This window comes from Oratosquilla oratoria, chromosome 24 (assembly GCF_046742065.1).
Source record: "Oratosquilla oratoria isolate Oo_2021 chromosome 24, ASM4674206v1, whole genome shotgun sequence".
Taxonomy (NCBI): Eukaryota; Metazoa; Arthropoda; class Malacostraca; order Stomatopoda; family Squillidae; genus Oratosquilla; species Oratosquilla oratoria.
In genome coordinates, this window is record NC_134800.1 from 31,095,715 (window position 1) to 31,123,684 (window position 27,970).

The 27,970-nt window shown below is 39.4% G+C and overlaps 1 protein-coding gene across 10 annotated transcripts in view; it reads right to left on the reverse strand.

The window, feature by feature from the left end:
- The window catches only part of Zir (dedicator of cytokinesis), a 661,124-nt gene that overhangs the window by 95,013 nt on the left and 538,141 nt on the right, over positions 1–27,970 (reverse strand). For all 10 annotated transcript variants that reach the window (XR_012967574.1, XR_012967573.1, XR_012967577.1 and 7 more), the window contains one exon: positions 8,562–8,742. Coding sequence is in view for 2 of the 10 variants with exons in the window: in XM_076207846.1 (XP_076063961.1) it covers positions 8,562–8,742 (181 nt within the window). In the remaining 8 variants the exon portion in view is untranslated. The remainder of the gene's footprint in view (positions 1–8,561; positions 8,743–27,970) is intronic.

The window sequence follows — 27,970 nt, forward strand, 5'->3', positions numbered from 1 at the left end:
GAGTTAAAAGACAAAAGAGACAAAGCTTGGACCAAATGGATGAAAGACAAAAGACCTGAAATATGGATAATATATACTTGTTATAGAAATGAATATGTACAAGTGTACAGAGAGGAAAAGAGAAAATATGAAAAAAATGTCATAGAAAAATGAAAAGATCAACCAAAATTATTTTACAGATTTGTAAACAACAAACTGAAAAACAAACAAGATTTGGAGAAATTAAGACAAGGAGTTGAATACACAAGAGGAAATAGAAATGGCGGAAATTATGAACAAGCCTTAAATTGGTGTTTACAAGGGAGAACATACAACCGGAAGAGATCGAATGGAAAGAGAAAGTTCCCCCTATGAAAGAAATAGAAGTAACAAAGAACGAAAATAATGAAACACTTGAGTAATCTTGATGTCAGAAAATTGTATGGACCAGATGAAATAGCAAACTGGATTTTGAAAGAATGCAGGAATGAACTGGCAGACAAAATACATAGCATAATAAACAGTTCCTTGAAAGAAGGAAAAGTTTCAAAAGATTGGAAAAAAGCAAATATAGTACCTATATATAAAGGAGGAAATAAAGAAGACCCTACCAACTATAGACCAGTCTCTCTAACAAGTACAATAGCAAAAATTTGTGAAAGAATTGTCAAAAGTAGATGGGTAAAATATATAGAAAAAAACGTGCTAAATCCAAGGCAATTTGGATTCAGACAAGGACGATCATACGTCACCAATTTAATATGTTTCTATTCAAGGCTAATAGATATAATACAAGAGATGGATGGGCTGATTGTGCATTTCTAGACCTAAAAAAAAGCCTTTGACAAAGTACCACATAAGAAGTTGCTTAAGAAATTAGAAACTCAAGGAGGAATACAGGGAAAACTGCTTAAATGGATGGAAGACTTTTTGCATGAAAGAAAAATGAGAGTAGTGATAAGAGACAAACACTCAAAATGGGATGAAGTAATAAGCGATGTTCCACAAGGAACAGTTTTGGCCCCAATAATGTTTGCTATATATATTAATGATATGGATGAAGAAATTGAAAGTTATATGAGCTTCTTTGCAGATGATGCAAAACTATTAAAAAAAGTGAACACGGAAGAAGATTGTGAGTCACTACAGAGTGATCTAAATAAAGTCTGGGAATGGAGTAGGAAGTGGGAGATGGAGTTCAATACTAAAAAGTGTAGTATAATGGAATTTGGAAAAAGCAAAAACAGAATAACAGGATCATATAAACTGGGAGAAGGAATAAAAAAAAGTTGAAAATGAGAAGGACCTGGGAGTCATTGTTATGAATAATATGTCACCTGAGAAACAAATAAATAAGATTTTTGGTGAAACTTATAATTTAATAAGAACAATCAAAGTGGCATTTACATACCTGGATGAAGAAATGGTGAAGAAAATGCTAATCTGTCTGATAAGACCAAGATTGGAATATGCAACAACGATGTGGTCACCAAGTACAAAAAAAATGTATAAAAAAAAAAACTTGAAAGAATACAAAGAGCAATTACAAAATTGGCACCAACACTCTCAAAACTATCATATGAAGAGAGACTAGCAAAACTTGAGCTACAAACACTAGAGCAAAGAAGAAAGGAGATATGATAGCTATTTATAGAATCATGAAAGGCATAGAAATTATTGATAAGAGAGGATCTAATAAAATGGGATGATAGAAATACAAGAGGACACAAAGAAAAAAAAAAGACAGCTATAGAAGAGATCTGAAAAAGAACAGCTTTCCTCACAGAGTAATAGACAGTTGGAACAAGTTAGATAAGAAAGTATTGTGTGCAAAAACAATACATGAATTTAAAAATAGTTTAGATAAAATGAGATATGAAGACGGGACACCATGAGCATAGCTCCCCTTCCCGTAAAATACAACTAGGTAAATACACAGACACAGTCGAAGCAGGACATGCCAGAATGAATGTTCTGAACTGCTAGCTAGCGATTCATGAACGAACGATTTGAAAGCAGACCTGGTTGTTTACATAGATACGGTGTCGTGAAAGTAAAAGTTCGTTGGGAGCAAAATGTAAATGGCTTTGTATCTCCAATTTATCTTTTTTTTTTTTTTCATTGTTCTTTCTGAAAAAATGGAAAGAAGAGAAGAAACTCCAAGAGGCAAAGAACCAGGAAGAGATGCTTAGAGGAAACTAGAATCGAAACTCCACTTGGTGTCGTTCGAAAGAAGATGTGTCTTTCTCAGACACCAAGGGAATACCAAAGGTTTGAAAGAGTTTTTTTTTTCGGGGTTTGAACGGGAAGGAAATATTATGCATAGAGGATGAGAAATAGAGATATTAATGAGATTTTGGATGATTTAATAGAACTCAAAAGAGCATACAAAACAATGTACAAAGAAGTATCTATGCTACGGAAAGCCAATGAGGAAAATAATAGGGAGATAGAGGACTTAAAAAAGGAATTAAATAAATTGAAGGCAGAAAAAAAAGGTTAAAAAGTGAAGACATGAATAGGAATGAGGCATTAAAAAAAAGAGATGAAAGATCAAATGCAAGCAGTGACTGAAAAGGTGGAAGAAAAAATCAAAGAAAATTACTTACAGGAAAGAAAAAAAAAAAAAAAAAAAAAAAAAAAAAAAAAAAGTGGCAAGTTGAACAGGAATGTCAAAAAGTATCCCTTAAAGAAATAATGGAGCAACAGGTCAAGGAAAATACCAAGGAAACAGTGATCCAAGTAATTAAAGAGAAAGGCAACTTAGGGACACAGTAGATAAAAAAAGATGCATTGTAATCTATGGCATTAAAGAGAAGCATGATGTACCTAGATATCAGAGGGAAAAGGAGGAGAAAGAGATCGCTAAGGAAATTCTGAAAGAATTACAAGCGGAAGGACAAGGCTTGGATAGAGAAATCGAGGAAACCTATAGGATAGGCAGATACTCTAAAGAAAAACAATACAGGCCACTGAAAGTAAAGCTTAGATCTCAAACAATTGCAGAGGAAGTACTATCCAGAACAACGAAATTAGCAAATAGTGAACATTACAAAAATATATGGATAAAAAAAGAAATGAGAGAGGAAGAAAAAGAAAAAGAACTTAGAAACGAAGCAAATGAAAAAAACGAAAAGAGAATTGAAACTGAAAAAAACAATTCTTTTTTTTGAGAGTGGTAAACCTGAGGCTGAGAAAATGGTATATAAGGAAAAAGGAAACAAAGAAGACAGAAAAAGACGAGGAGAAAGGAAATTAAAAATAGCTTATACTAATATAGACGGAATAACTTCAGGAATGAATGAATTAAATGATTACCTGGCCTTAGAAAAACCAGACATAATGGGAATAGTGGAAACTAAACTAAAGTGTTCACCACCCAACACTGTGGGACTAGGTTTATACAACTGCTGGACAAAGAACGGAAAGGATAAACAGGGTGGTGGAGTATTAATTTTGACAAATAAAGATTCAAATGTAACAAAAATAACTGAAGGAAAAAATAATGTAGAATCAATTATGATATAAGTTGAAAGCAAACTTATGAAGAGTAGAAAATTTGTAGTGGTGTATGTGCCCCCCAAAATAAAGTCCTGGACAGAAAGTGATCATTCCAAAATATTAGAAGATACAAAACACGAATTAACTAATATACTGAAGGACAGGGGAAATACAGTAATTATGGGTGACTTTAACCCCTTCACTCTGGGCCAAAATCTTGCGGGCAGCATTAGCTGCTAGACGTGCGATGTTGCATCATAATACTCGCATTATAAAAAACAAAGTTACTGCTGTATTTAGCTCGTTCTCTTTCACCCGTGAATTTTGATAACCATAGAAAATATGATGAAGCCAGTTCACAGAGTATGGGGGTCACGCAGGTATAACTACAATAAATATAATCAAGACGCCGACATCGGCATCCTCGCGTACCCACTTGCTCCTCATGACGCCTATGTAGGCGTCATCGTATCAAAGGGGTTAATTCAAAAGAAATATGCTGGGAGGAAATGAGTGAAGGGTGGAGAGGAACTCTGGGGCAACGTCCTGCTCAACATGACCATTGAATACACAATGACTCAGTGGATAAGGGAAAATACCAGATACATAGGTAGTGAAGAACCATCAAGGCTGGACTTAATACTTACGACAGAGCCTGAAACTGGACAAGGAAACAGTGTGGGCAAACAGTATTCAAGATTTTAAGAAAAAACTTGATGCTGAGAGATACAAAGACAGGTCACCACAAGCATAGCTCCCTTCCCATATAACAGAACTGGGTTTAAAATATATATATATATATATATATATATATATATATATATATATACCGTATTTTACGGACCATAAGGCACTTTGTACCATAAGGCGCACCCGTAATTTGCTATTCCCTGTCCTTACATAAGGCGCACCTGGTCTCGTCATCGGATAATCATGCTTATGTGAGTGCATTCAGAACAACATTTTCATTGTTGAATGATAAAAATCGGTTGGGATTTAGCAAAATTACAAAAATAAATTATATATTTTTTTATTTTGGTCAGTGAAATCAGACCACCTCCATGGACGGTCTGCCCTGCCAATACTCCTAAAAAACAACAAACACGTTACGGGAATTGTGGGGAATAAAACCAACATTAGCAGTTTTATTCCCGGAATTCTCTATTCACTTAAAAACACAAGATTACAAATGAAGGTAAATTTTTAGTTTCGACCATGGGTGCAATATAGCAATAAAAATTAATTATTAATTTTGTAAATTATAATGTATCAACGTAATATGCAATTTTGTGAGCAGAAATAAAAAAACAAAAAATGTGCTGAAACAGATTTCGTAAGTAACGAAGTCGTGTCGGATGAATGGCACGCCATGTTTGTTATGATAGATGCCGACGTCTTAGATATGAAAGGGTGATAAATTCGTCTAACCTAACCTATCCTGTGTTTAATAAATTATTGCCTGCAAATTAAATGTCATCCGGCTCGCCCTCGTTGTCGTGAGAGACGTTGGCGTCCCGATCCTATGCTACTGACTTCGTTCATTAGCATATTTGCTTGTAGCAAGGTATTTTTTATTTTTATTCCCGCCCACAAAATTGCATATTACGTTAATACATTTTAATTTACAAAATTAATAATTAATTTTATATTGCTATATTGCGCCCATGATCGAAACTAAAAAAAATACCCAAATGACTACAGTCTGAGTGGAGCGAGACAATACCAATGCAAAATGGCTGTGTTGTGGACGCTATCATGTCATAGCCATGATAACGTGAATGAATGCTGTGGCATGGACCCGAAAACTGTCGAAGTTTTCGCAATTTTCTTGTCAAGATACATGCATCTTGGTTATAACTTGGTTGTAGCTTTTGCTAGGCCTATCATGCACTGTCGCCGTCGGCAGGCTAGCTACGAAACGTGTCAAAATAGTACGTCACTATCTGAGGCATTTTTTTGCACTGAAGCCACACATAAGGCTCACCACCCGATTTTGGCCAATTTTAAGGATTTTTCCCGCGCCTTATGGTCCGAAAAATACGGTATATATATATATATATATATATATATATATATATATATATATATATATATATATATATATATATATATATATATATATATGTTGGTACATTATGACAAGTTGATGAAGGTGGAAAAAGAAGTCACGGGTCTAGTTCCGAGTTACTGAGTTTATTCCTGACCGGTTTCGCTCTATGCTTCTTCAGAGGAATGTGACTCTGGAGTGAAGCTGGCGGTATACATAGTCTGAGTAAGACCGCGTTCCCTCCTTGGAGGTGGGTTACGTTTGGTTGTACAATGGTTTTTAATACAATAGTGATAAAAAATACAATAAATTGTTGTGATGTTATTACAAAACAGCTCCGGTGTGTGTGGAATGTTGATCGAGGGTGTAACATTGTAAGTGAAGTGAGTGGTGTAGAAATGTGTGAATCCTAAAAAGTGTCATATGATAACTTATAGTATTAAATAATATAATAATATAAGGATAAATATCCAGATAAAATGAATGAAATAAAATGAAAATACAAATACAAATATAAATATAAATAAATATAAATAAAAATAATAAATATAAATAAAAATATATGCTTATTTAAAGTGACATGACATCTCATCGCATATCATTGTGTGACAGAATGTTATCAAAAAATATACATACATATATAACAATGAATAGATAAATAAATGCCAAAGAAATATATAGTAAAAATATGAAATGAATATAATAAATAATAAATAAAAATAAAAATAATAATAATAATAGTAATAATAATAATAAAAATAAAAATAATGAAAATACGAACTGACCGGCCTCAAGCCCTCAACCCAGGGAGCGCGGACGTTTGGGCACCGGATGGATTTTGTCGTTCTATGTGGGCGCTGTTCTGGGGCAGGTTCTTATGGCTGCGTATTGAGCTGTGAATTTTTCCCATTTAATATCCCCTACTTTTTGGTTGATGTTGGCATTGGTTGTTATATATAGGGCTTCAATCACCTTCCTTTGTCTTTTTGATAGACCTTTCTTTACTACCTCTGCCTGTTGCCAGTCGGGAAGATGTCCTTCCTGATCCACGTGGCCCACCATCGCGTTTGAGAGGCGGTGGTACCTTAGGTCCGCCTTGTGCTCTTTTATTCTGGTATGTAGGCCCCTGTGACTCTCACCATAATATGACTTGTCACAGTTGCCACATGGTATCCTATATATGACGCTGAGGTCGTTTGTTGTTTTAGATGTTGGTGTTACTAGTTGTCTGATTCTCCTTCCCGTGTCATTCACTATTTCTAGTCCTAGTGGGCGTACAGCATCCCCCAGTGTGCGTGAAAATTCTGAGTCCGGTACGACTAGGTATTGTTTGTCCTGTCTGTTTACTGGTTCTCTCCGTTGCCTGATGTTTTGAGCTTTACTTAGAGAAGTGGACAGTAAGCCCTCTGGGTATCCCAGTGATATGAAGGTGTTTGTGACGCGGCGGATTTCTTCCTCGAGGAACTCCTTGCTGCAGATCCTCAGAGCTCTGAGGAAAAAACCGATCACCACTCCTGTTTTGGTTCGTTCATTTTATCTGGATATTTATCCTTATATTATTATATTATTTAATACTATAAGTTATCATATGACACTTTTTAGGATTCACACATTTCTACACCACTCACTTCACTTACAATGTTACACCCTCGATCAACATTCCACACACACCGGAGCTGTTTTGTAATAACATCACAACAATTTATTGTATTTTTTATCACTATTGTATTAAAAACCATTGTACAACCAAACGTAACCCACCTCCAAGGAGGGAACGCGGTCTTACTCAGACTATGTATACCGCCAGCTTCACTCCAGAGTCACATTCCTCTGAAGAAGCATAGAGCGAAACCGGTCAGGAATAAACTCAGTAACTCGGAACTAGACCCGTGACTTCTTTTTCCACCTTCATCATATATATATATATATGTATATATGTATGTATATATATATATATATATATATATATATATACATATATATATATATATGTATATATGTATGTATATATGTACTGTATATATCTTTGTACTGTATATATATATATATATATATATATATATATATATATATATATATGTACATATATACAGTGAGTCCTCCTTATACGGTAATTCTTTATCCAGTAAATCCACAGTTATGGTATTTGGTAATTACTACCCTCGATTCTATTTACGGTAAGAAAAAGTGACAGATACGGTATCCGCTAGATATTTTGAAGAGGAAAGAGCAGGGAGAAGGTAAGTCTGCCATATCCTATTATTACATGTTATAATGGGTTCGGTATACGGTAATTTCAATTTGCGGTATGGTTTTCAGGAATGCATATGTACCATATAACGAGGACTTACTGTATATAAAAATATATATAAATGTATATATTTATATATATATATATATATAAAACCAACCACAAAAATGGCTCCTACACCTATTATTACATGTTATAATGGGTTCGGTATATGGTAATTTCAATTTGCTGTAAGGATTTCAGGAACGCATATGTACTGTATAATGAGGACTTACTGTGTATATATATATATATATATATATATATATATATATATATATATATATATATATATACATATAAAACCAACCACAAAAATGGCTCCAGCACTTTCAAACTTGTCATATGAAGAGAGACTGGTTAAATTGGAGTTAATGAATTTGGAGCAAAGACGAGAGGCAACCTACTGACCATCTATAGAATCATGAAGGGCACAGAAATACTCAATAGAGAGGACTTGTTAAACTGGGACAAGAGAAACACAAGAGGACATGGAAAGAAACCCAAAAAAGATAGTTATGAAAGAGAACTGAAGAACAGTTTTCCACACAGAGTGGTGGGCACTTGGAACAAAATTGAAGAAACAATAGTGTGTGCAAAAACCATACACAAATTTAAGAGCAAACTAGACACTATGAGATACAAAGGTGGGACACCATGAGTGTAGCTCCCTTTCCTGTAAGATACAACTAGGTAACTGCACATGCATATACATAATAAATTAGAATACAATATAGGACTTACTTATGTTGTAGTTCTTCTCAAATGAGGTGACTCGGTCTTTGAACTCAAATTCATCAAAATAGGGTTCAACATAGGTGATCTGAACATGTGCCTTATCAGGATTAAGTTTGGTAACATCTACTGCATTACTATCCTTGATAATGGAAAAATTTTCAGCCCCAAAACGATCTACATAAAAACTCTGAAAGAAAGAAAGAAATAATTAATTTGTGTATTTACACAACAAAAATATGTATTTCAAAACTAACACCAGGTACTTGCGGTGGTCCTGTGATGCAGAACTGACAGAAACAGTTCCACACTCATACATCATCATCAAATTGGAGCATAAGCCAGGGAGCATGTCTTTTAAGCTTCATGCTGACACCATTACCCACAGTTTCTCTGAGAAGACCCCCATGCAATCACCCTATCTATTCCACACAGCTCTCAGCAGGAAAGACAGACTTTATTCAGCTATTAGTTTTGTGAGTATCCCTTTCACCCAAGTTATCTGAAGGTTGTGGGTCTTCTGCAAGAGAGACCAGGGAAAAAAAAGTTGATGGATTGATCCCCTTCATCTCCACTGAGGGCTGTTTTGTGGAGACAACCCAGTGAGCAAGATCAGCATTAAAGAATTGTACCACACTCCCACAAAGATGAACTTGATGTTCATTTCCAAGAATTATAAAGGTAATTTCCTAAGATTTTTGTACCTCAACTTCCTGGTGTACCTTAACTAAAGTGATGTTGTCTTCTTGCCAGCCAAAGTATGACACATCTAGTCTTGTCAACTATATTTCTGACAAGATTCCCTTTTTTTATAACCTTTACTATTCCTTCTTCTAGTCTATAAGTTTCTGTTCTCTGTTGCACCATGAACTCTTTAAAGACCACTCTAACCCTCTTATCTTAATTTTTTGTCCTGGACTCTCTTGTTCTTATTGAGAAGACTAATTCTCTCATTTGCCAAAGTCTCATTTTTTCTTTATAGTTTAACAAATTCTACTTTCTGAGTTAGGCTTGTTTACTTTTTTATTCAAGCCTTTGTAACTTTCCTCTTAATAACTTCAACTTACTTGTGACCCCATTTACCTCTATTTCTTTAATTCTGGCCCCAGTACCATCCAATTTAATTTCCTCAATGATATTAACTACCCCCAAATTGTGCAGTATAAATTGCTCAGTAGTATCCAACCAATGCTTTCGGGACTATCTGAGGCACCCCTATGGCCCAAAGCCACACATCACTTTGTCTATGTTTGAGAAAATCTCTACACCTAGAGATATTACGTTACCATATTTTTCTGGGTACAACATGCATTTTTTTTTTCTCTAAGAAATATCCAAGAAGTATGCCTTATGTGTTATATGACAAAACTGAACAGGTTTGGGGCAAGCTATACCCAAAGAGTTCTACAGTATCTTTACTGAACAGAACCGAAAGTATCTCACTTTAGCACCAGGTAGTAAATATTATAACTCATCATATCCCCAATGCCACATTTACACTCTTTTGTTAATTTACTATTTAAGTGAATCAATAATTAATTAAAGGTGGAAAAATTAATAGGTTTGATGATTCCTGGGCCAATACTCGTGACTTAACTCAGAAGGAGATCCTGTATTATTATTATTATTTTTTTTTTTTTTTTTTTTACTATATAATATTATACAGGTAGTATATGGATTGAGCTTGATATTGATATATATTTATCTATCTATATAAGAGCAAGATAATATTCAGCAATCCACTCTCCTCCATGCCAATCATGGCCACCCATGCACCATGTTGTTTACTGTGTTTTCTTTCTTTCTTCAGGGTGTAAGGGCATTCAGTTAGCTTGACTCACCATTGTCAACTGGTAATGTGTAATTCACTGTTTCTCTTTAATAATATCAAAGCCATTTTTATTTTGAATTACAAGTTCTTGCCAATTCAAAATATAATGAAAACACAAATCTTATTTGTCGGGGGCATTCATAAAAAATGGATCTGAGACAATTCAAACTATACAGTTCATCTTCATATGGAAATGTAACTATGTCGTTGTGTTCACAATATATGTCTAGGAAGTGGTCAGTTGGTGTGCAGCTGTTGCTCCAGCATAGTGCCAAGGAAATTTTGTGCAAAGGAGCTCACTGCAATTGCTCTTCATTTAGATAAAGATGAAGAGATTTGAGATAAAGCTAAAAAAGAAAAGATTATGGGTGCATAACTGCCAAATGAAAAGAGAGCCAGAGGTGAAATTTTGGATTCTTTACAAGCTCCTCATAGCCTCTAACCAGTTCTATTCACTTTATGTTGTTCATGATTACTTCTTCACTGTGCAAAGCCACAAAGTTTCCACAGACATAAGGTAAGTCCCACCCTCTTCCCTCTTACCACCACATGACCAATACATAATGGCTGGGATGTGGAATGTTTCCATTATGTATACATTTCATCTAAGTTTCTTCCAAACGCATCCAATGCATATGAAAGAAGGCTGTATGAAAGATGAACAATAGGTGGAACGTATGGTCTGAACATCTTCGTTGATTTCTATGAAAAAAAAGTACGAACGCTGAATGAAGATGAGCCATATTTGAACCATATAGTGTGAATTGGGCCTCCAAAGAAAAAACACATCAGCCCTGTCAAGAGTTCATGAGTATCAAGGCAAAAGGTGCCATAATTTTGTGTAAGTTTCACATTTTGTAGAAATAACCATTACAATTTTCAGAAGATCTTATGGACTTTTTTCCAAAATAATGTCATGATAATTTGGGGTGCATGGTATATGCCAGAGTGCATTATTTGCTGAAAAATACAGTACCCTATTGTACTGCAACTGTCCCCTCAAGAAATTGTCTTATACCACTTCTTTGAGTATATACAGGGATTTCTCAATTTATGTTCCTGAAGGGATTTCTCAATTTATGTTCCTGAAGGGATTGTGTAATGTAAAAATTGCATATATTGAATAGTTAAGTTTTACTATTGCTTCCTTGATTTTTTACATTGTTATTCTAAATAATCTGTATAATTTGAAAAAGAAAAAGAAAAAAAAAAGACTAGGTTTTTTACCTTGTGTTATTCCAAAATTGCATATTCTAAACACATACAAATCGAGAAATCCCTGTATTTCTATTATTTGCTTCTGCCTACAATGATAGCTCTAATAGTGAGGGCATAGAAAAGCATGTGGTGTGGAGTGGAAGGAGATTTCTTCAAGGTTAATGTGGATGAAGGTGAAACTGGGAGGGGAGATGTGGGTCTTTGTAAGTACACATAGGCCTGGTAGTGAAAAGAGTGTAGAGCAAAGGGAGGCTTTTTGGATAGATTTAATCATGTACTTAGAGAGTTTAGGGAGGAATGTCTATGTATTGGGAGATCTCAATGCTAGAGTGGGGGGGATGAACCAAATAGTTGGAGTTACTGGGAAGTTTGTTTTCCCAGGCAAAAATCTTGGAGAGTTGATGGTGAAGATGTGTTTACCCCATCTGGAGTATTGGCTGCTTGTTATTGTGGCAAACTAGCATGCAGTTGATACTTTAGGGTCTATATGGGGCACCCCAACAGACCAGAGCCACACATCATTTTGTCTATGATAGAAGAAAACTCTTCATAGAGAAATGATGACACTTTTATACTACGACTGTCCCTCCGTTATGCTGTCCCCCAACCCCTTGCTGCTGTCCTGTACCATTTCTCTGAGTGTTCATTTTCTGTGGTGGGGGAATTCCCTGTGGGGGAAAAGAATACTGCCACCAAGTAATTCCACTTGGATCATAACAGGTGAGAAGAAAAGGACGGGGAGTGGGACTAGGCATCCTTCTCCTTGTAGCCCCACAGGGGACATTCCTAAACGAAAAAGTAAAGGCATAAGAGGGTCTGGGAGTTTTCCGACCAGCACCCTAAGGTTTGGGTCTTTTAATGTGCGTGGATGTGGTACAGATGAGAGTAAAAGGGAAGAGATAGGTAGTATGTTTGTGAGAAGAAAGATGGATGTGTTGGCTTTGAGTGAAACTAAGTTGAAAGGGAAGGGTGAGTGTAAGTTTGGGAGTGTAAGTGGGAGGTTATCAGGAGTGCAGAGAGGGCGAGGGAGGGAAGGGGTGGCTATTCTAGTAAGTGAAGAGATAGGTAAATGTGTAGTGGAGTGGAAGGAGGTTTCCTCAAGGATAATGTGGATTAAGGTGAAACTGGGAAAGGAGATGTGGGTCTTTGTAAGTGCATATGGGCCTGACAGTGAGAGGAGTGTAGAAGAAAGGGAGGCCTTTTGGATAGATTTAAATGAGTGCATAGAGGATTTAGGGAGAAATGTCAACGTTATAGTACTGGGAGACCTTAATGCTAGGGTAGGAAATGGTCCAATTGATGGAGTGGTAGGGAAATGTGGAGTTCCAGGAAAGAATCGTAGTGGAGAGTTGATGGTGGAAATGTGTCTAGAAAGAGAGTTGATGATAGCAAATACAGTGTTTCGGAAGAAAGGCAAGCATAAGTACACATGGGAGAGGGTGGTGGATGGAAGGGTGGTAGATAGAGCATTGATGGATTATGTAGTGGTAAATAGGACTATGATAGGAAGAGTTAAGGATGTACATGTGCTAAGGGGAGAGGGTGGGGGAATATCAGATCATTTTTTGGTGGAAGGTAAGTTGAGAGTGGAGGATAGATGGAGAAAGAGGAAAGGGACAAAAGGTAGGGAGGTGCTTAGAGTGAACTCTTTAAATGAAGAGGAAAAGGAGGAGTACAAGAAGAAGCTGAAGGAGGAGTGGGAGGGAGTGAAGGATAGAGTAGAGCTAGGTGTGGAGGAGGAATGGGGATGGTTCAAGGAGGGAGTCACAAAGTGTGCAAGGATGGTGTGTGGAACAAGAAGGACAGGAGGAAATAGAAGGAAGGGTAGTGAATGGTGGGATGAGGAAACAAAGAAGGTTGTAGAAGAGACGAAGCGAGCTTTCACAGATTGGTTACAAAATAGGACGAGGGAGTCATATGAGAGGTACAAAGAAAAGAAAAGAGAAGTAAAGCAAAAGGTAAAGGAGGCAAAGAGGAGAGCAGATGTGAAGTGGGGTAAGAGTATGACAGAAAATTTTGAAAGTAATAAAAAGATATTTTGGAAAGAAATTAAGAGAGGAAGAGGAGGCGAATCAAGCAGAGACGAAAAGGTAAAAGGTGCAGATGGAGAGATGATAATGGAGGAGAAGGCAGTAAGGGGAAGATGGGCAGAATATTTTAGGGAGTTGCTAAATGTGAAGGAGGATAGGGAGGGAAAGATAGTTGCAGTGGGAAATGCTAAGAAAATGACCGTGATGAGTGAGGAAAATGGAGGAGAAATAAGGAAGGATGAAGTGAAGGCAGTTGTTAAGATGATGAAAGCAGGTAAGGCACCTGGTCCGGATGGATGCCATGCAGAATGTCTAAAAAAAGGAGATACAGTGATGGTGGACTGGCTGGTTAGGTTATTTAACCACTTCACTCCGGGCCAAAATCTCACGGGCAGCACTAGCTGCCAGACGTACGATGTTGCGTCATAATACTCGCACCATAAAAAATATCCACAGCTTATATTGATCGTTCTCTCTTTCACCCGTGAATTTTGATAACCATAGAAAATGTGATGAAGCCAGTTTAGAGAGTATGTCAGTTACGCAGAGACAACTACAATAAATATAATCAAGACGCCGATATGGCAGCCTCGCGTATCCACTTGCTCCTCATGCCGCCTACGTAGGCGGCACCGTATGGAAGAGGTTAACCCCTTCCATACGGTGCCGCACACGTAGGCGTCATGGGGAGCGAGTGTATTCGCGAGGCTGCCATAAACGGCGTCTTGATTATATTTATTGTAGTCGCCCCTCCATAATGACATTCTTTCTAATTCTTTTGTAATCGCATTTTCTATGGTTATCAAAATTCACGGGTGAAGAGAGAACGATCGATATAAGCGGTGACTATATTTTATGATGCGAGTATTATTACGACACGTCGTACGGCTGGCATTGGCTGCTGCCACCGAGATCTAAGTCCATGACGCCTACGTGTGCGGCACCGTATGGAAGGGGTTAATGTTTGCTGGAGAGAGGGTAGAGTGCCGGAGGACTGGAGGAGTGCCTGTATAGTTCCACTTTACAAGGGAAAAGGGGACAAGTGTGAATGTAGTAGTTTCAGAGGGATTAGCGTGTTAAGTGTAGTTGGGAAGGCTTATGGGAGGATCTTGATTGAGAGGATTAGGAGAGGAACAGAGGGAGTAATTGGTGAGGAACAGTGTGGATTTAGGACGGGTAGAGGTTGTGTAGATCAGATCTTTGTGGTAAGACAGATATGTGAGAAAGCTATAGGAAAGGAGAAGGATGTTTTTGGGGCTTTTATGGATCTGGAAAAGGCTTACGATGGGTAGACAGAAAGGCACTGTGGAAGGTTATGCAGATATATGGGATAGGAGGAAAGCTTCTAGGAGCTGTCAAGAGTTTTTATGAGAGTAGTAGAGCTTGTGTCAGGATTAGAAATGGAAAGAGTGAGTGGTTCAAGGTAAAGGTGGGACTTCGTCAAGGATGCGTTATGTCACCCTGGCTGTTCAACTTATACATGGATGGGGTAGTGCGAGAGGTAAATGCAAGGGTAGTGGGTCAGGGATTGGAGATGGTTAAAGAAAATGGAGAAAAGTGGGAGGTGAGCCAGCTGTTGTTTGCTGATGACACTGCGCTTGTAGCAGGATCGGAGGAGGGATTGAGGAAGTTGGTGACAGAGTTTGGGAGAGTATGTGATAGAAGAAAGCTGAAGATAAATGTGGGTAAAAGAAAGGTGATGAGATGTACAAAGGGTGAAAGTGGCAGTAGACTGGAAGTGAGCATTAAGGGAGAGCGACTGGAGGAAGTGGATAGTTTTAGATACTTGGGTGCAAATGTGGCAGGAAAAGGTGGAGGTAGAATGTAGATTGAGAGAAGCGAGTAAATGCCTTGGTGGATTGAAGAGTGTAATGAGGAATAAACATTTGAGAATGGATGCTAAGAGGATATTGTATGAAGGAGTGATTGTGCCAACAGCACTGTATGGGGCAGAAACATGGAACATAAGAGAGGAAGAGAGAAGGAGTTTGAATGTGTTTGAGATGAGGTGTCTGAGAAGTATGATGGGGGTTACTAGGCTAGATAGATTGAGAAATGAGGAGGTGAGGAGAAGAATGGGGGTGGAAAGGGAGTTGGGAGATAGGGTTGATGAAAGAGTATTAGGATGGTTTGGACACATGGAAAGAATGAGTGAAGAAAGATTAGTAAAAGAGGTATGGAAGGCAGATGTGGAGGGAGTGAATATGAGGGGACATCCTAGGATGAAGTGGATGGATGGGGTGAAGGGGGCTTTGGGGAAGAAGGGAATGTCTGTTGAGGAAGGATGGGAGAGGAAAGAAGATAGGGGTTGAATGGAGAATGGTTATATATGGATGATGTTGTGATGCATGAGATGGAATGGGTGGGGGGATGGGGGGTGAGGTAGTATGTGTGAGCAAAATTTGACGCAGCCCGAAGGGATTTCTCCCCGTCTTCTCCTTTAATGCATGGGGGGACGGAGAGGGGGGTCGCCGATTTAATGAAGCGGCCTTGCTGTGGATGTGCTGTGTCTTGCGACACTGCTTCTGACCCAGGGCAGTGGACAAGGTGCAGGGATGACCTGTCATCCAGGAGGTGCTAAGATAAGAGGGAGGGTGGAGGGGTGTGAAGTGTATTCAGGGATGGAATGGGTGGGAATGATTTTATGCCTTTTCCTTTTTGGCTACCTCCCTTGTAAGGGGGAAAAAGCTTTGGTATATGTATGTATGTATCATAGCTAATACAGTGTTTAAGAAAATAGTCAAGAATAAGTACAAATTGGAGAGGGTGGTGGATGGAAGGGTGATTGATAAGGCAGTAATGGATTATGTAATGGTATCAAAAAGAAGAGTAGGAAGAGATCTGGATGTCCATGTTCTGAAAGGAGAATGGGGGAATATTATATATATATATTTTTGGAAGGTAAGTTGAGAGTGGAGGATAGGTGAAAAGGAGGTAAAGCAAATTCCCCCATATGTACTTTTAATGCATGATTTATGTATCAAGAGTTGTGTGTATGAATGATGTGTGTATAAACGTTGTTTTGTGGATGAATGTTACATGTGAGTCATGCTAGTGACCATCAGATGTGGAATGTGGTGATAGTGGTGGTGTGTGGGGGGGCGGCACTTACCCATGTCGGGGCCCTGGGTGGAGAAAGAGGAAAAGGGCCAAAGGTAGAGAGGTGCTTTGAGTAAAATTTTCAAATGAGAAGGAAGAGGAGCAGGAAGAGGATTGGGGTGTTTCATGGAGGTAGTGACAAGGCATGCAAAGATGGCATGTGGAACAAGGAGGATGGGAGGGAATAGAAGGAAGGGTAGTGGGTGGTGGGATGATGAAGTGAAGATGCAAGCATTTACAGAAAAATTATGAGACAAAGAAAACAGAAGAGAAACAAAATATAAGATATAGAAGTCAAAAAGGAGAGATGTAAAATGACAGACAATTTTGAAAGTAATAAAAAGTGTTTTGGAAGAAGTTATGAGAGGAAGGGGAAGTGAGCCAAACAGACAAGAAAATGTAAAAGGCACAGATGGACAGATGTTAACAGAAGAAGAGGCGGTAATGGCAAATGATCACTTGATACGAAACTGTGCAGAATGGCAAATGGTCACTTAAACTCTTCACTCCAGAGCACATCGCACGTCTGGCAGCATTACCTGCCCGACGTGTGATGTTGTGTCATAATAATCGCATTATAAAAAATAAAGTCAGTCTTCAATCGTTCATTCTCTTTCACCTGTGAATTTTGATAACCATAGAAAATATGATGAAGCCAGTTTAGAGAGAATGGAGGTTACGTAGGTACAACTACAATAAATATAATCAAGACGCCGATGTCGGCATCATCGCGTACCCACTTGCTCCTCATGACACCTACGTAGGCGTCACCGTATGGAAGTGGTTAAACCAATTAGATATTCAAGAAGATTTAGATAAATTACAGCAATGGTCTGAAAAGTGGCTAATGAAATTTAACACAAGTAAATGCAAAGTTGTTGTTGTTGTTGTCATTCCCTAGACTGTCTGTCCGAGCAGTCCTGTCTCTCCAAGGAATGCCATAGCCAAAACTGGTTTTTCCCACAAATCCTTTATAGAGTGTATGTTGTGTTGTTTGCATGCATGATTGTGTATAATGCAGTCTTCCATTATGTGTTGTATGGTATGGGGTGAAGTGTTACATCCTGGACAGCTGTTTACAATGTGGTCATCCAGCCTCTTCTGGTAGCTTAGAAGTGCTGGGTGGTGGCCGCACCACAGTCTGGTCAGGTGGACTCTGTCTTTTCGTGGGAGAGAGGATTCAGAAGGGTGGATATCAGGGGGTCTGGCATGCAGCAGTGTGTTGTTTTTCAGTGTGTTAATGGAGCGGTGAGTGATATGATTATGAATATGTTTTTGGAGGCTGATATTTGGTGGTTGTGGAGGAAGAGAAGAGAGTATCTGTGTGTGATACAGGTCTTTGGGTGTTGTTTTAATGTTTCTTGGTGTGTGTGGGTGTTCTGCTATGTAGTGTAGCGGGTGTGATGTGTTTGTGGTGGCTGCGGCAAGTGTTTGTGTGCCTCTCATGTCGAGGTGGTCCTTGACTTTGAGGACTTTTGTTTCATGGTGTAAATGGTCTGTAGGTGTTGTTTTTGTGCAGCCTGTAATTGTTTTTAGGGCTCTGTTTTGTATGATTTGAAGGGTGTTGTGGTGTGTCTCACTGAGATTAGGAGCCCATGCAGGACTCGCATAATTCATCACTGAGTGTATGCATTGTTTGTATATTGTCGTATTAGTTTCTTTGTTTTGTCCAAATGTTGTTCCAGTGATTGACTTAAGTGCGTTAAGTCTAGGTGTGCATTTGTTTTTTTTATGTTTGTGATGTGTTGTTTTGAAAGACATGGATGTATCGTATGTTACACCAAGAATTTTCGGTGTGTTTATGTGTTGTTGATGTAGAGATGAAGTATGTATTTGTGTTCTTTTGTCCAGTTGGTGAGAAGTGTTGCTGTAGATTTGGTTGGAGCTATTTTGAGTCTGTTTGTGATGAACCATGTGTTGAGTGTATCAAGGTATGGCTGGATTATTTCTGCAGCTTTGTCTGTGTTACGATGTGTGCATGTGATTGTTATGTCGTCTGCGTAGGAAGAGATTTGTATTTCTGAGGTGTCTGGTGTGGATAAGTCATGCATGTATAGATTAAAGAGCGTGGGGGATAGAACAGAGCCCTGTGGTACTCCATTCTTAATGTTTCTCATGCGCAATGATTGGCCATTATATGACACGTAAGCATTCCTACCTGCCAGATAATTGGCCAGCCATCTTTTGGTGTTATTGTGCATGTCTGTGTTATATATTTTATTTGTTAGGTTGTGGCATGGGATAGCATCAAAAGCTTTACTAATGTCTAATGTTATAAGAAGTGTTCTGTGGTGGGGCCTATCTGAATTGATGCCATCTAAAATTCTTTGTGTGAGGTTTATCAGAAGAGTGTTTGTGGAGTGTAGTGGCCTAAAACCGTGTTGTGAGTCAGCAAGGGGAATATGTGGTGTGACAAGTTTAAGTATTAGGCGTTCAATGAAGTGTGATTGGAGGGTGCGGTGTTGGGATTGTTGGGTCTTTGTTCGGTTTTGGAATGGTGATTATTTTACCATGCTTCCAGATGTCGGGTATAGTGTTGTGTGAATAGCTGTAGTTTGCAATGTTTGTGAGTTCATGTATACCTTGTGGTCCAATGTGTTTTAGGTGGATGTTGCTTATGTTATCAGGGCCACAGGCAGATGAGTGCTTGAAATTATGTATTATGTGTTTTGTCTGAATGTCTATGAAGGGTGTATAGTCTGAGTCTGTGGGAAAGTCTTTCTTACGTCGAATAGTGCTTCGGTCGTCAGGGTGAGAAGTGAGATGGCTTGTCTGTGCAAAATGATTTATGAGTATGTTTGCTTGTTGTCTGTTTGAGGGTAGATTGTCTGTTGTTGTGATTATTGCTGCGTGAGAGCGTGTTGTGTTACTGTTGGATAGTGTAATGCTGTTGAGTGTTTTGTACAATTTGCTGGTGTTTGTTTTGTGATCAAGTGTATTGATAAAGTTTTGCCAATTTGTGTTTTTTGTTCGTGTATTTTATTGGCAATCACAGTGTTTAGTGTTTGTATTTGGTCTGCTATGTTTTGAGGGATAGGTGTGGGGGTATTGTGTTTAAGTGTGTTTCGTTGTCTAATGAGGCCTTGGATTTCTGGTGTGAAGTTGGGGTTGTGTGATTTTCTGTTGCCTCTAGGGATGTATCTCTTGTTTGCATTTTGTATGATTGTATTAAAAGTGTGCACAGCATTGTTTATGTTTGTGATTGGTGTACTGTTAAGTGTTTCAAAATGTTGTTCTGTCTCTTCAGTAAAAGCTTCCCAGTTAGCTCTCTTGTAATTGGTGTATGTGTGTCTGTGGCCAACTGGGGTGCATCTTGTTTTGGTGGTGATGATGATTGGAAGGTGGTCAGAACCAAGGGTTCCGACCACTCTCCATGATGTTGTTGGGGTTAGGCAGGGGGAGCAAAAGGTGATATCAGGAGAGTAGGGAGTGTAGAGGGCTTGGTGTGGGATATGTGTATGATTATGTGTGTTGTTCATGATAGTCAATGAGTCAAACTGCAATATGTGCAAAAACTGGGCCCACCTCACTTGTACAACACTTGCTGACACAAACCAATACACAAACACTTGGACATGTTCTACCTGCCCTCCAGTAACCCCACTCCCACCTCCCCAACCACAGCCAATACCCTTACCCACTCCCAATTTCCCTTTGCCTTTATCCCCAATCAGTACTCTCCTTCCTTTGTCACCAATCTCTCCTTTCCCCCCCTCTAACCCAGATCCTATACCTTCCCCATTAACACCACAACCTCAACCCCAAACGGCAATATGAGGTCCATTCAAAAAGTATCCGACCTTGGTCCATAAAAGGAAAAATAATTTACCATTCAGGAATCCATCTTTGTGGCAGTTGACGGCACCCTTACTGCGCATGCGTGGAAATTTTAAAAGCTGTAGTGCGTGCCAGTTCCCACCTGTTAAGGCTAGAGTGCAGTCATCCAGTACGTACTCGTTGGATTATCGTCCTTACGCAACATGTCGGAGCGCATCGAGCAGCGCTATTGCATTAAGTTCTGCCACAAGCTTGGTGATACGCAAGTGCAAACTATCCTGAAGATTCAGCAAGCCTTTGACGATGAAGCCATGGGAATAACACAGATAAAGGAGTGGTATAACTGCTTCAAGCAAGGACAAACCTCAGTTGAGAGCAAGCCACGGTCTGGCAGGCCATCCACCAACAGAAACGAAGAATTCATTGCGAATGTTCGTCGAATAGTGGAGGATGACCGTCGTATAACCATCAATGAGATTGTCGGAGAAGTAGGAATAAGCACAGGACCAGTTCATACAATTTTAACTAAAGATTTGGCCATGTGATGAGTGTCTGCAAAATTTGTTCCAAAGTTGCTGGTGCAACAGCAGAAACAACTTCGCCTGGAAATTGCACAAGACCTGCTTGACTGTGCTAACAGTGATTCTGACTTCATGAAGACCATCATCACTGGTGATGAGACATGGGTGTATGGATACGACCCGGAAACAAAATTTCAGTCATCACAATGGAAGCATCAGACAACACCAAGGTCCTGGAGCCGCAGCGTCTACATCGTGGGACCACCCCCCAACCCCAAGAGTTGGGGGCCAAACGGCGGCAACCAGCCCTGGCCACCGGCTCTACGCAGGTGGCACCGATCCCCAAGAGGAGCTACGACTGCCTTGGGGAGTACCACAATCCTTTTTCTCAACATGCAATGTTACGTTTTTTCGGCATCGAGGGGTGATTTTCCGGCGATCACCCCTCTTCTTCTACTTTTAGCCGGAGATGTAGAGAGCAATCCTGGGCCCACCACAAAATACACATGCCCAACATGCTCTAAACCCATTACTGTACCTTGAGCAGAGAGACAAAGGGCTCAGTTCAGTGGAATATGTGCAAAAACTGGGCCCACCTCACTTGTACAACACTTGCTGACACAAACACTTGGACATGTTCTACCTGCCCTCCAGTAACCCCACTCCCACCTTCCCAACCACAGCCAGCACCCTTACCCACTCCCAATTTCCCTTTGCCCTTATCCCCAATCAGTACTCCCCTTCCTTTGTCCCCAATCTCTCCTTTCACCCCCTCTAATCCAGATCCTGTACCTTCCCCATTAACACCCCAACCTCAACCCCAAACGGCAACATACAACACATACAGAACACACAACATCAACATATTACAACACAACATTGACAGTATTAACACAAAAAAACATGAACTCGAACACTTTCTTAAACAACACAACATACACATTGCAATCATACAAGAAACAAAACTAAGACACTCACACAAAACACCATCATTTCATAATTACACCACCATCAGACAAGACCAGACCGACGGCAATGGCGGTGGACTCATCACCCTGATCCACCACTCTATCTGTTTTGTGGACACAAGTGCCACAACCAAAATTCTCCTCCCTACCACAGATAACACTACAGAAATCCAATCCATTCGAATCCGCTCAGGCAACAAATCAACACTGACAATAGTTAACATGTACATTCCCCCCCAATCATCCCCCACAGTTCCAAACACCTTCAGGCCTCAATTTAGCCAACTAGCCTCAATCCCCAACCTGATCATGGGTAGTGACTTCAACGCCAAGTCGTCTGCCTGGTATGTCGACAACCCTGACACAGACAGAGAGCTTGATATACAGACGCATTTTGACTCATTGACTATCATGAACAACACACATAATCATACACATATCCCACACCAAGCCCCATACACTCCCTCTTCTCCTGATATCACCTTCTGCTCCCCAATCATCATCACCACCAAAACGAGATGCACCCCAGTTGGACACAGACACACATACAACAATTACAAGAGGGCTAACTGGGAAGCTTTTACTGAAGAGACAGAACAACATTTTGAAACACTTAACAGTACACCAATCACAAACATAAACAATGCTGTGCACGCTTTTAATACAATCATACAAAACGCAGACAAGAGATACATCCCTAGAGGCAACAGAAAATCACACAACCCCAACTTCACACCAGAAATCCAAGGCCTCATCAGACAACGAGACACACTTAAACACAATACCCCTACACCTATCCCTCAAAACATAGCAGACCAAATACAAACACTAAACACTGTGATTGCCAATAAAATACACGAACAAAAAACACAAAATTGGCAAAACTTTATCAATACACTTGATCACAAAACAAACACCAGCAAATTGTACAAAACACTCAACAGCATTACACTATCCAACAGTAACACAACACGCTCTCACGCAGCAATAATCACAACAACAGACAATCTACCCTCAAACAGACAACAAGCAAACACACTCATAAATCATTTTGCACAGACAAGCCATCTCACTTCTCACCCTGACGACCGACGCACTATTCGATGTAAGAAAGACTTTCCCACGGACTCAGACTATACACCCTTCATAGACATTCAGACAAAACACATAATACATAATCTCAAGCACTCATCTGCCTGTGGCCCTGATAACATAAGTAACATCCACCTAAAACACATTGGACCACAAGGTATACATGCACTCACAAACATTGCAAACTACAGCTATTCACACAACATTATACCCGACATCTGGAAGCATGGAAAAAAAGTCACCATTCCAAAACCGAACAAAGACTCAACAATCCCAACATCGTACCGCCCAATCACACTTCTCTGCACCCCCTCTAAAGTCATTGAATGCCTAATACTTAAACTTGTCACACCACATATTCCCCTGGCTGACTCACAACACGGTTTTAGGCCACTACACTCCACAAACACTCTTCTGATAAACCTCACACAAAGAATTTTAGATGGCATCAATTCAGATAGGCCCCACCACAGAACACTTCTTATAACATTAGACATTAGTAAAGCTTTTGATGCTATCCCACGCCACAACCTAACAAATAAAATATATAACACAGACATGCACAATAACACCAAAAGATGGCTGGCCAATTACCTGGCAGGTAGGAATGCTTACGTGTCATATAATGGCCAATCATCACACATCAGAAACATAAAGAATGGAGTACCACAGGGCTCTGTTCTATCCCCCACGCTCTTTAATCTATACATGCATGACTTACCCACACCAGACACCTCAGAAATACAAATCTCTTCCTACGCAGATGACATAACAATCACATGCACACATCATAACACAGACAAAGCTGCAGAAATAATCCAGCCATACCTTGATACACTCAACACATGGTTCATCACAAACAGACTCAAAATAGCTCCAACCAAATCTACAGCAACACTTCTCACCAACTGGACAAAAGAACACAAATACATACCTCATCTCTACATCAACAACACTCTAATACCACACACAAACACACCGAAAATTCTTGGTGTAACATACGATACATCCATGTCTTTCAAACAACACATCACAAACATAAAAAGCAAATGCACACCTAGACTTAACGCACTTAAGTCAATCACTGGAACAACATTTGGACAAAACAAAGAAACTAATACGACAATATACAAACAATGCATACACTCAGTGATGAATTATGTGAGTCCTGCATGGGCTCCTAATCTCAGTGAGACACACCACAACACCCTTCAAATCATACAAAACAAAGCCCTCAAAACAATTACAGGCTGCACAAATACAACACCTACAGACCATTTACACCATGAAACAAAAGTCCTCAAAGTCAAGGACCACCTCGACATGAGAGGCACACAAACACTTGCCGCAGCCACCACAAACACATCACACCCGCTACACTACATAGCAGAACACCCACACACACCAAGAAATATTAAAACAACACCCAAAGACCTGTATCACACACAGATACTCTCTTCTCTTCCTCCACAACCACCAAATACCAGCCTCCAAAAACATATTCATAATCATATCATTCACTGCTCCATTAACACACTGAAAAACAACACACTGCTGCATGCCAGACCCCCTGATATCCACCCTTCTGAATCCTCTCTCCCACGAAAGGACAGAGTCCACCTGACCAGACTGTGGTGCGGCCACCACCCAGCACTTCTAAGCTACCAGAAGAGGCTGGATGACCACATTGTGAACAGCTGCCCAGGATGTAACACTTCACCCCATACCATACAACACATAATGGAAGACTGCATTATACACAATCATGCACGCAAACAACACAACATACACTCTATAAAGGATTTGTGGGAAAACCCAGTTTTGGCTGTGGCATTCCTTGGGGAGACGGGACTGCTCGGACAGACAGTCTAGGGAACGACAACAACAACAATAACCAAGACCAAAAAAAGCACGACAGGTTTGGAGCAATGTCAAGGTAATGCTGACATGTTTATTTTTACTCCAGTGGTATTGTGCATCATGAATATGCACCAGCAGGACAAACAATTAATAAGGAGTATTATCTGGAAGTTATGTGACACCTTCGCGATGCTGTGCGACGAAAACAACCGCAAATGTGGGATGCGCGCAACCATGACAATGCACCTGCTCATTCTGCCCACCTGATCCAAGCTTACCTGGCCAAAAACAATACTCCACTTGTTCGGCACCCTCCCTACTCTCTAGACGTGGCACCTTGTGACTTCTGGCTCTTCCCTAAACTGAAAACAACCCTTAAAGGGAAGCGCTTTGAGTCGAGAGAGGAAATTATGAGAAAAACGACGGCAGAGCTCTAAAACATTCCAATTTCGGCATTCCAGAGATGTTACCAGCAGTGGCAGCACCGCTGGGAGAAGTGTGTGCACTCCCAAAGGGAGTACTTTGAAGGTGATTGAATAAAAGTTTTGAATTGTACACAAATCTTTTCTTTGTGGACCAAGGTCGGATACTTTTTGAATGGACCTCGTATACAACACATACAGAACACACAACATCAACATATTACAACACAACATTGACAGTATTAACACAAAAAAACATGAACTCGAACACTTTCTTAAACAACACAACATACACATTGCAATCATACAAGAAACAAAACTAAGACACTCACACAAAACACCATCATTTCATAATTACACCACCATCAGACAAGACCAGACCGATGGCAATGGCGGTGGACTCATCACCCTGATCCACCACTCTATCTGTTTTGTGGACACAAGTGCCACAACCAAAATTCTCCTCCCTACCACAGATAACACTACAGAAATCCAATCCATTCGAATCCGCTCAGGCAACAAATCAACACTGACAATAGTTAACATGTACATTCCCCCCCAATCATCCCCCACAGTTCCAAACACCTTCAGGCCTCAATTTAGCCAACTAGCCTCAATCCCCAACCTGATCATGGGTGGTGACTTCAACGCCAAGTCGTCGGCCTGGTATGTTGACAACAGACAGAGGGCTTGATATACAGATACAGTAAATGCAAAGTTATGCAAATAACAGTAAGTACAATTACAAGTTATTTGGAAATTCATTAACAAAAGTGGATAGTGAAAAAGATCTTGGAATAATTATCAGTAATGATCTCAAATCATCTAATCAGTGTATTTCAGCCTCTGAGAAAGCAAATAAGATTCTAGGACTGATTGTGTGATCTTTTGACTTCAAAAGTCCATCTCTCATTAACAAGCTATATAAATCGTTAGTTCATCCACATTTGGAATATGCTGTTTCTGTATGGTAACTAAATCTCATTAACCCCTTCCATACGGTGCCGCCTACGTAGGCGTCATGAGGAGCAAGTGGATTCGCGACGCTGCCATATTGGCGTCTTGATTATATTCATTGTAGTCGCCCCTGTGTTTTTACATTCTCCCAAATGTGCCCTGAATCCCATTCTCTGTGGTTTTCAAAATTCGCGGGTGAAAGAGAGAACGATCGATATAAGCAGTGACTATATTTTATGATGCGAGTATTATTATGACATGTCGTATGGCTGGCATTGGCTGCTGCCCGCGAGATTTAAGTCCCGTAGTGAAGTGACAGATTAGAAAAAGTACAACGGTGAGCCACAAAACTGATTCCAAATATCAAAAATAAATCATAAGAAAACCAATTATAATATATGAATCTGTTTTCCCTAAAAATGTGTAGACTTAGAGGTGATTTGATACAGGTTTTTAAGATTCTAAAGGGGGCTGATATCAAAAGTGACAACATTTTCACACTGAATAAGAATCAGACAAGAAATAATGGTCTTAAACTGTCAGGAAATATATTTAATTTGGAAGTGGGTAGAAACAACTTTGCCAACTGTGTAGTTAATGAATGGAATGAATTTCCTGCAGAGGCAGTATAATGTAGTTCAGTTCAAAGCTTTAAGATTCATTCAGATAAACACCTAAGCAAGATGCTGTAATGTCTGCCATTTATCTTATATTAATTTTTTGTTATTATTTGTCTGTTTATTATTATTTGCTCGACTTTCATTTATCATGATTTATTTGTCAATTTATTATTATTTACTAAATCCAGGAGGTGCTCAGATGAGAGGGAGGGTGGGAGGGGTGTGGAGTGTATTTAGGGATGAAATGGATGGGAGTGTTTTTATGCCTTTCCCTTTTTGGCTACCTCCCTTGAAAGGGGGAAAAAGCCTTGGTATATGTATGTATGTACTACTTTCCTGTTTCTTTCCTGTTATTATTTGTCAATTTATTATTATTTACTACTTTCCTGTTTCTTTCCTGTTATTATTTGTCAATTTATTATTATTTACTACTTTCCTGTTTCTTTCTTGTTATTATTTAAGCTGTTATAATTTTTCATTTGTTTGTTTATTTATTTATCATTATTATAATTTTTTTGCATCTGACCTAGTTATGGACCAAAAGGTCTCCTTTGTAATCCTTTGTAGGAGAAAGATGGGTAGATTATTTTAGAGACCTGTTGAATGTGGAGGACAGGGAGGGATTAGTGGCAGCAGTGGGAGGTGCTATGAAAATGATCATGATGGGAGAGGAAAATGGATGATAATTAAGAAAGATGAGGTACAAGAAATCTTGAAAATGATTAGAGCAGGTAAGGTAACTGGGTTAGATGGGTATCAAGCAGAGTGTCTGAAAAAGGGAGGCACAATAATGGTGGATTGGCTAGTGAGGTTGTATAATGTGTATCTAAGGGGGGTAGAGTACTGAAGGACTGGAAGAGTACTTGTATAGTTCCGCTTTACAAAGGAAAAGGTGATAAAAAGTGATTGTAGTAGTTTTAGAAAGATCAGTTTGTTGAGTATAGTTGGGAAGGCTTTTGGGAGGGTTTTAACCGAGAGGATTAGGTGGGGAACAGAGGGGGTAATTGATGAAGAGCAGTGGGT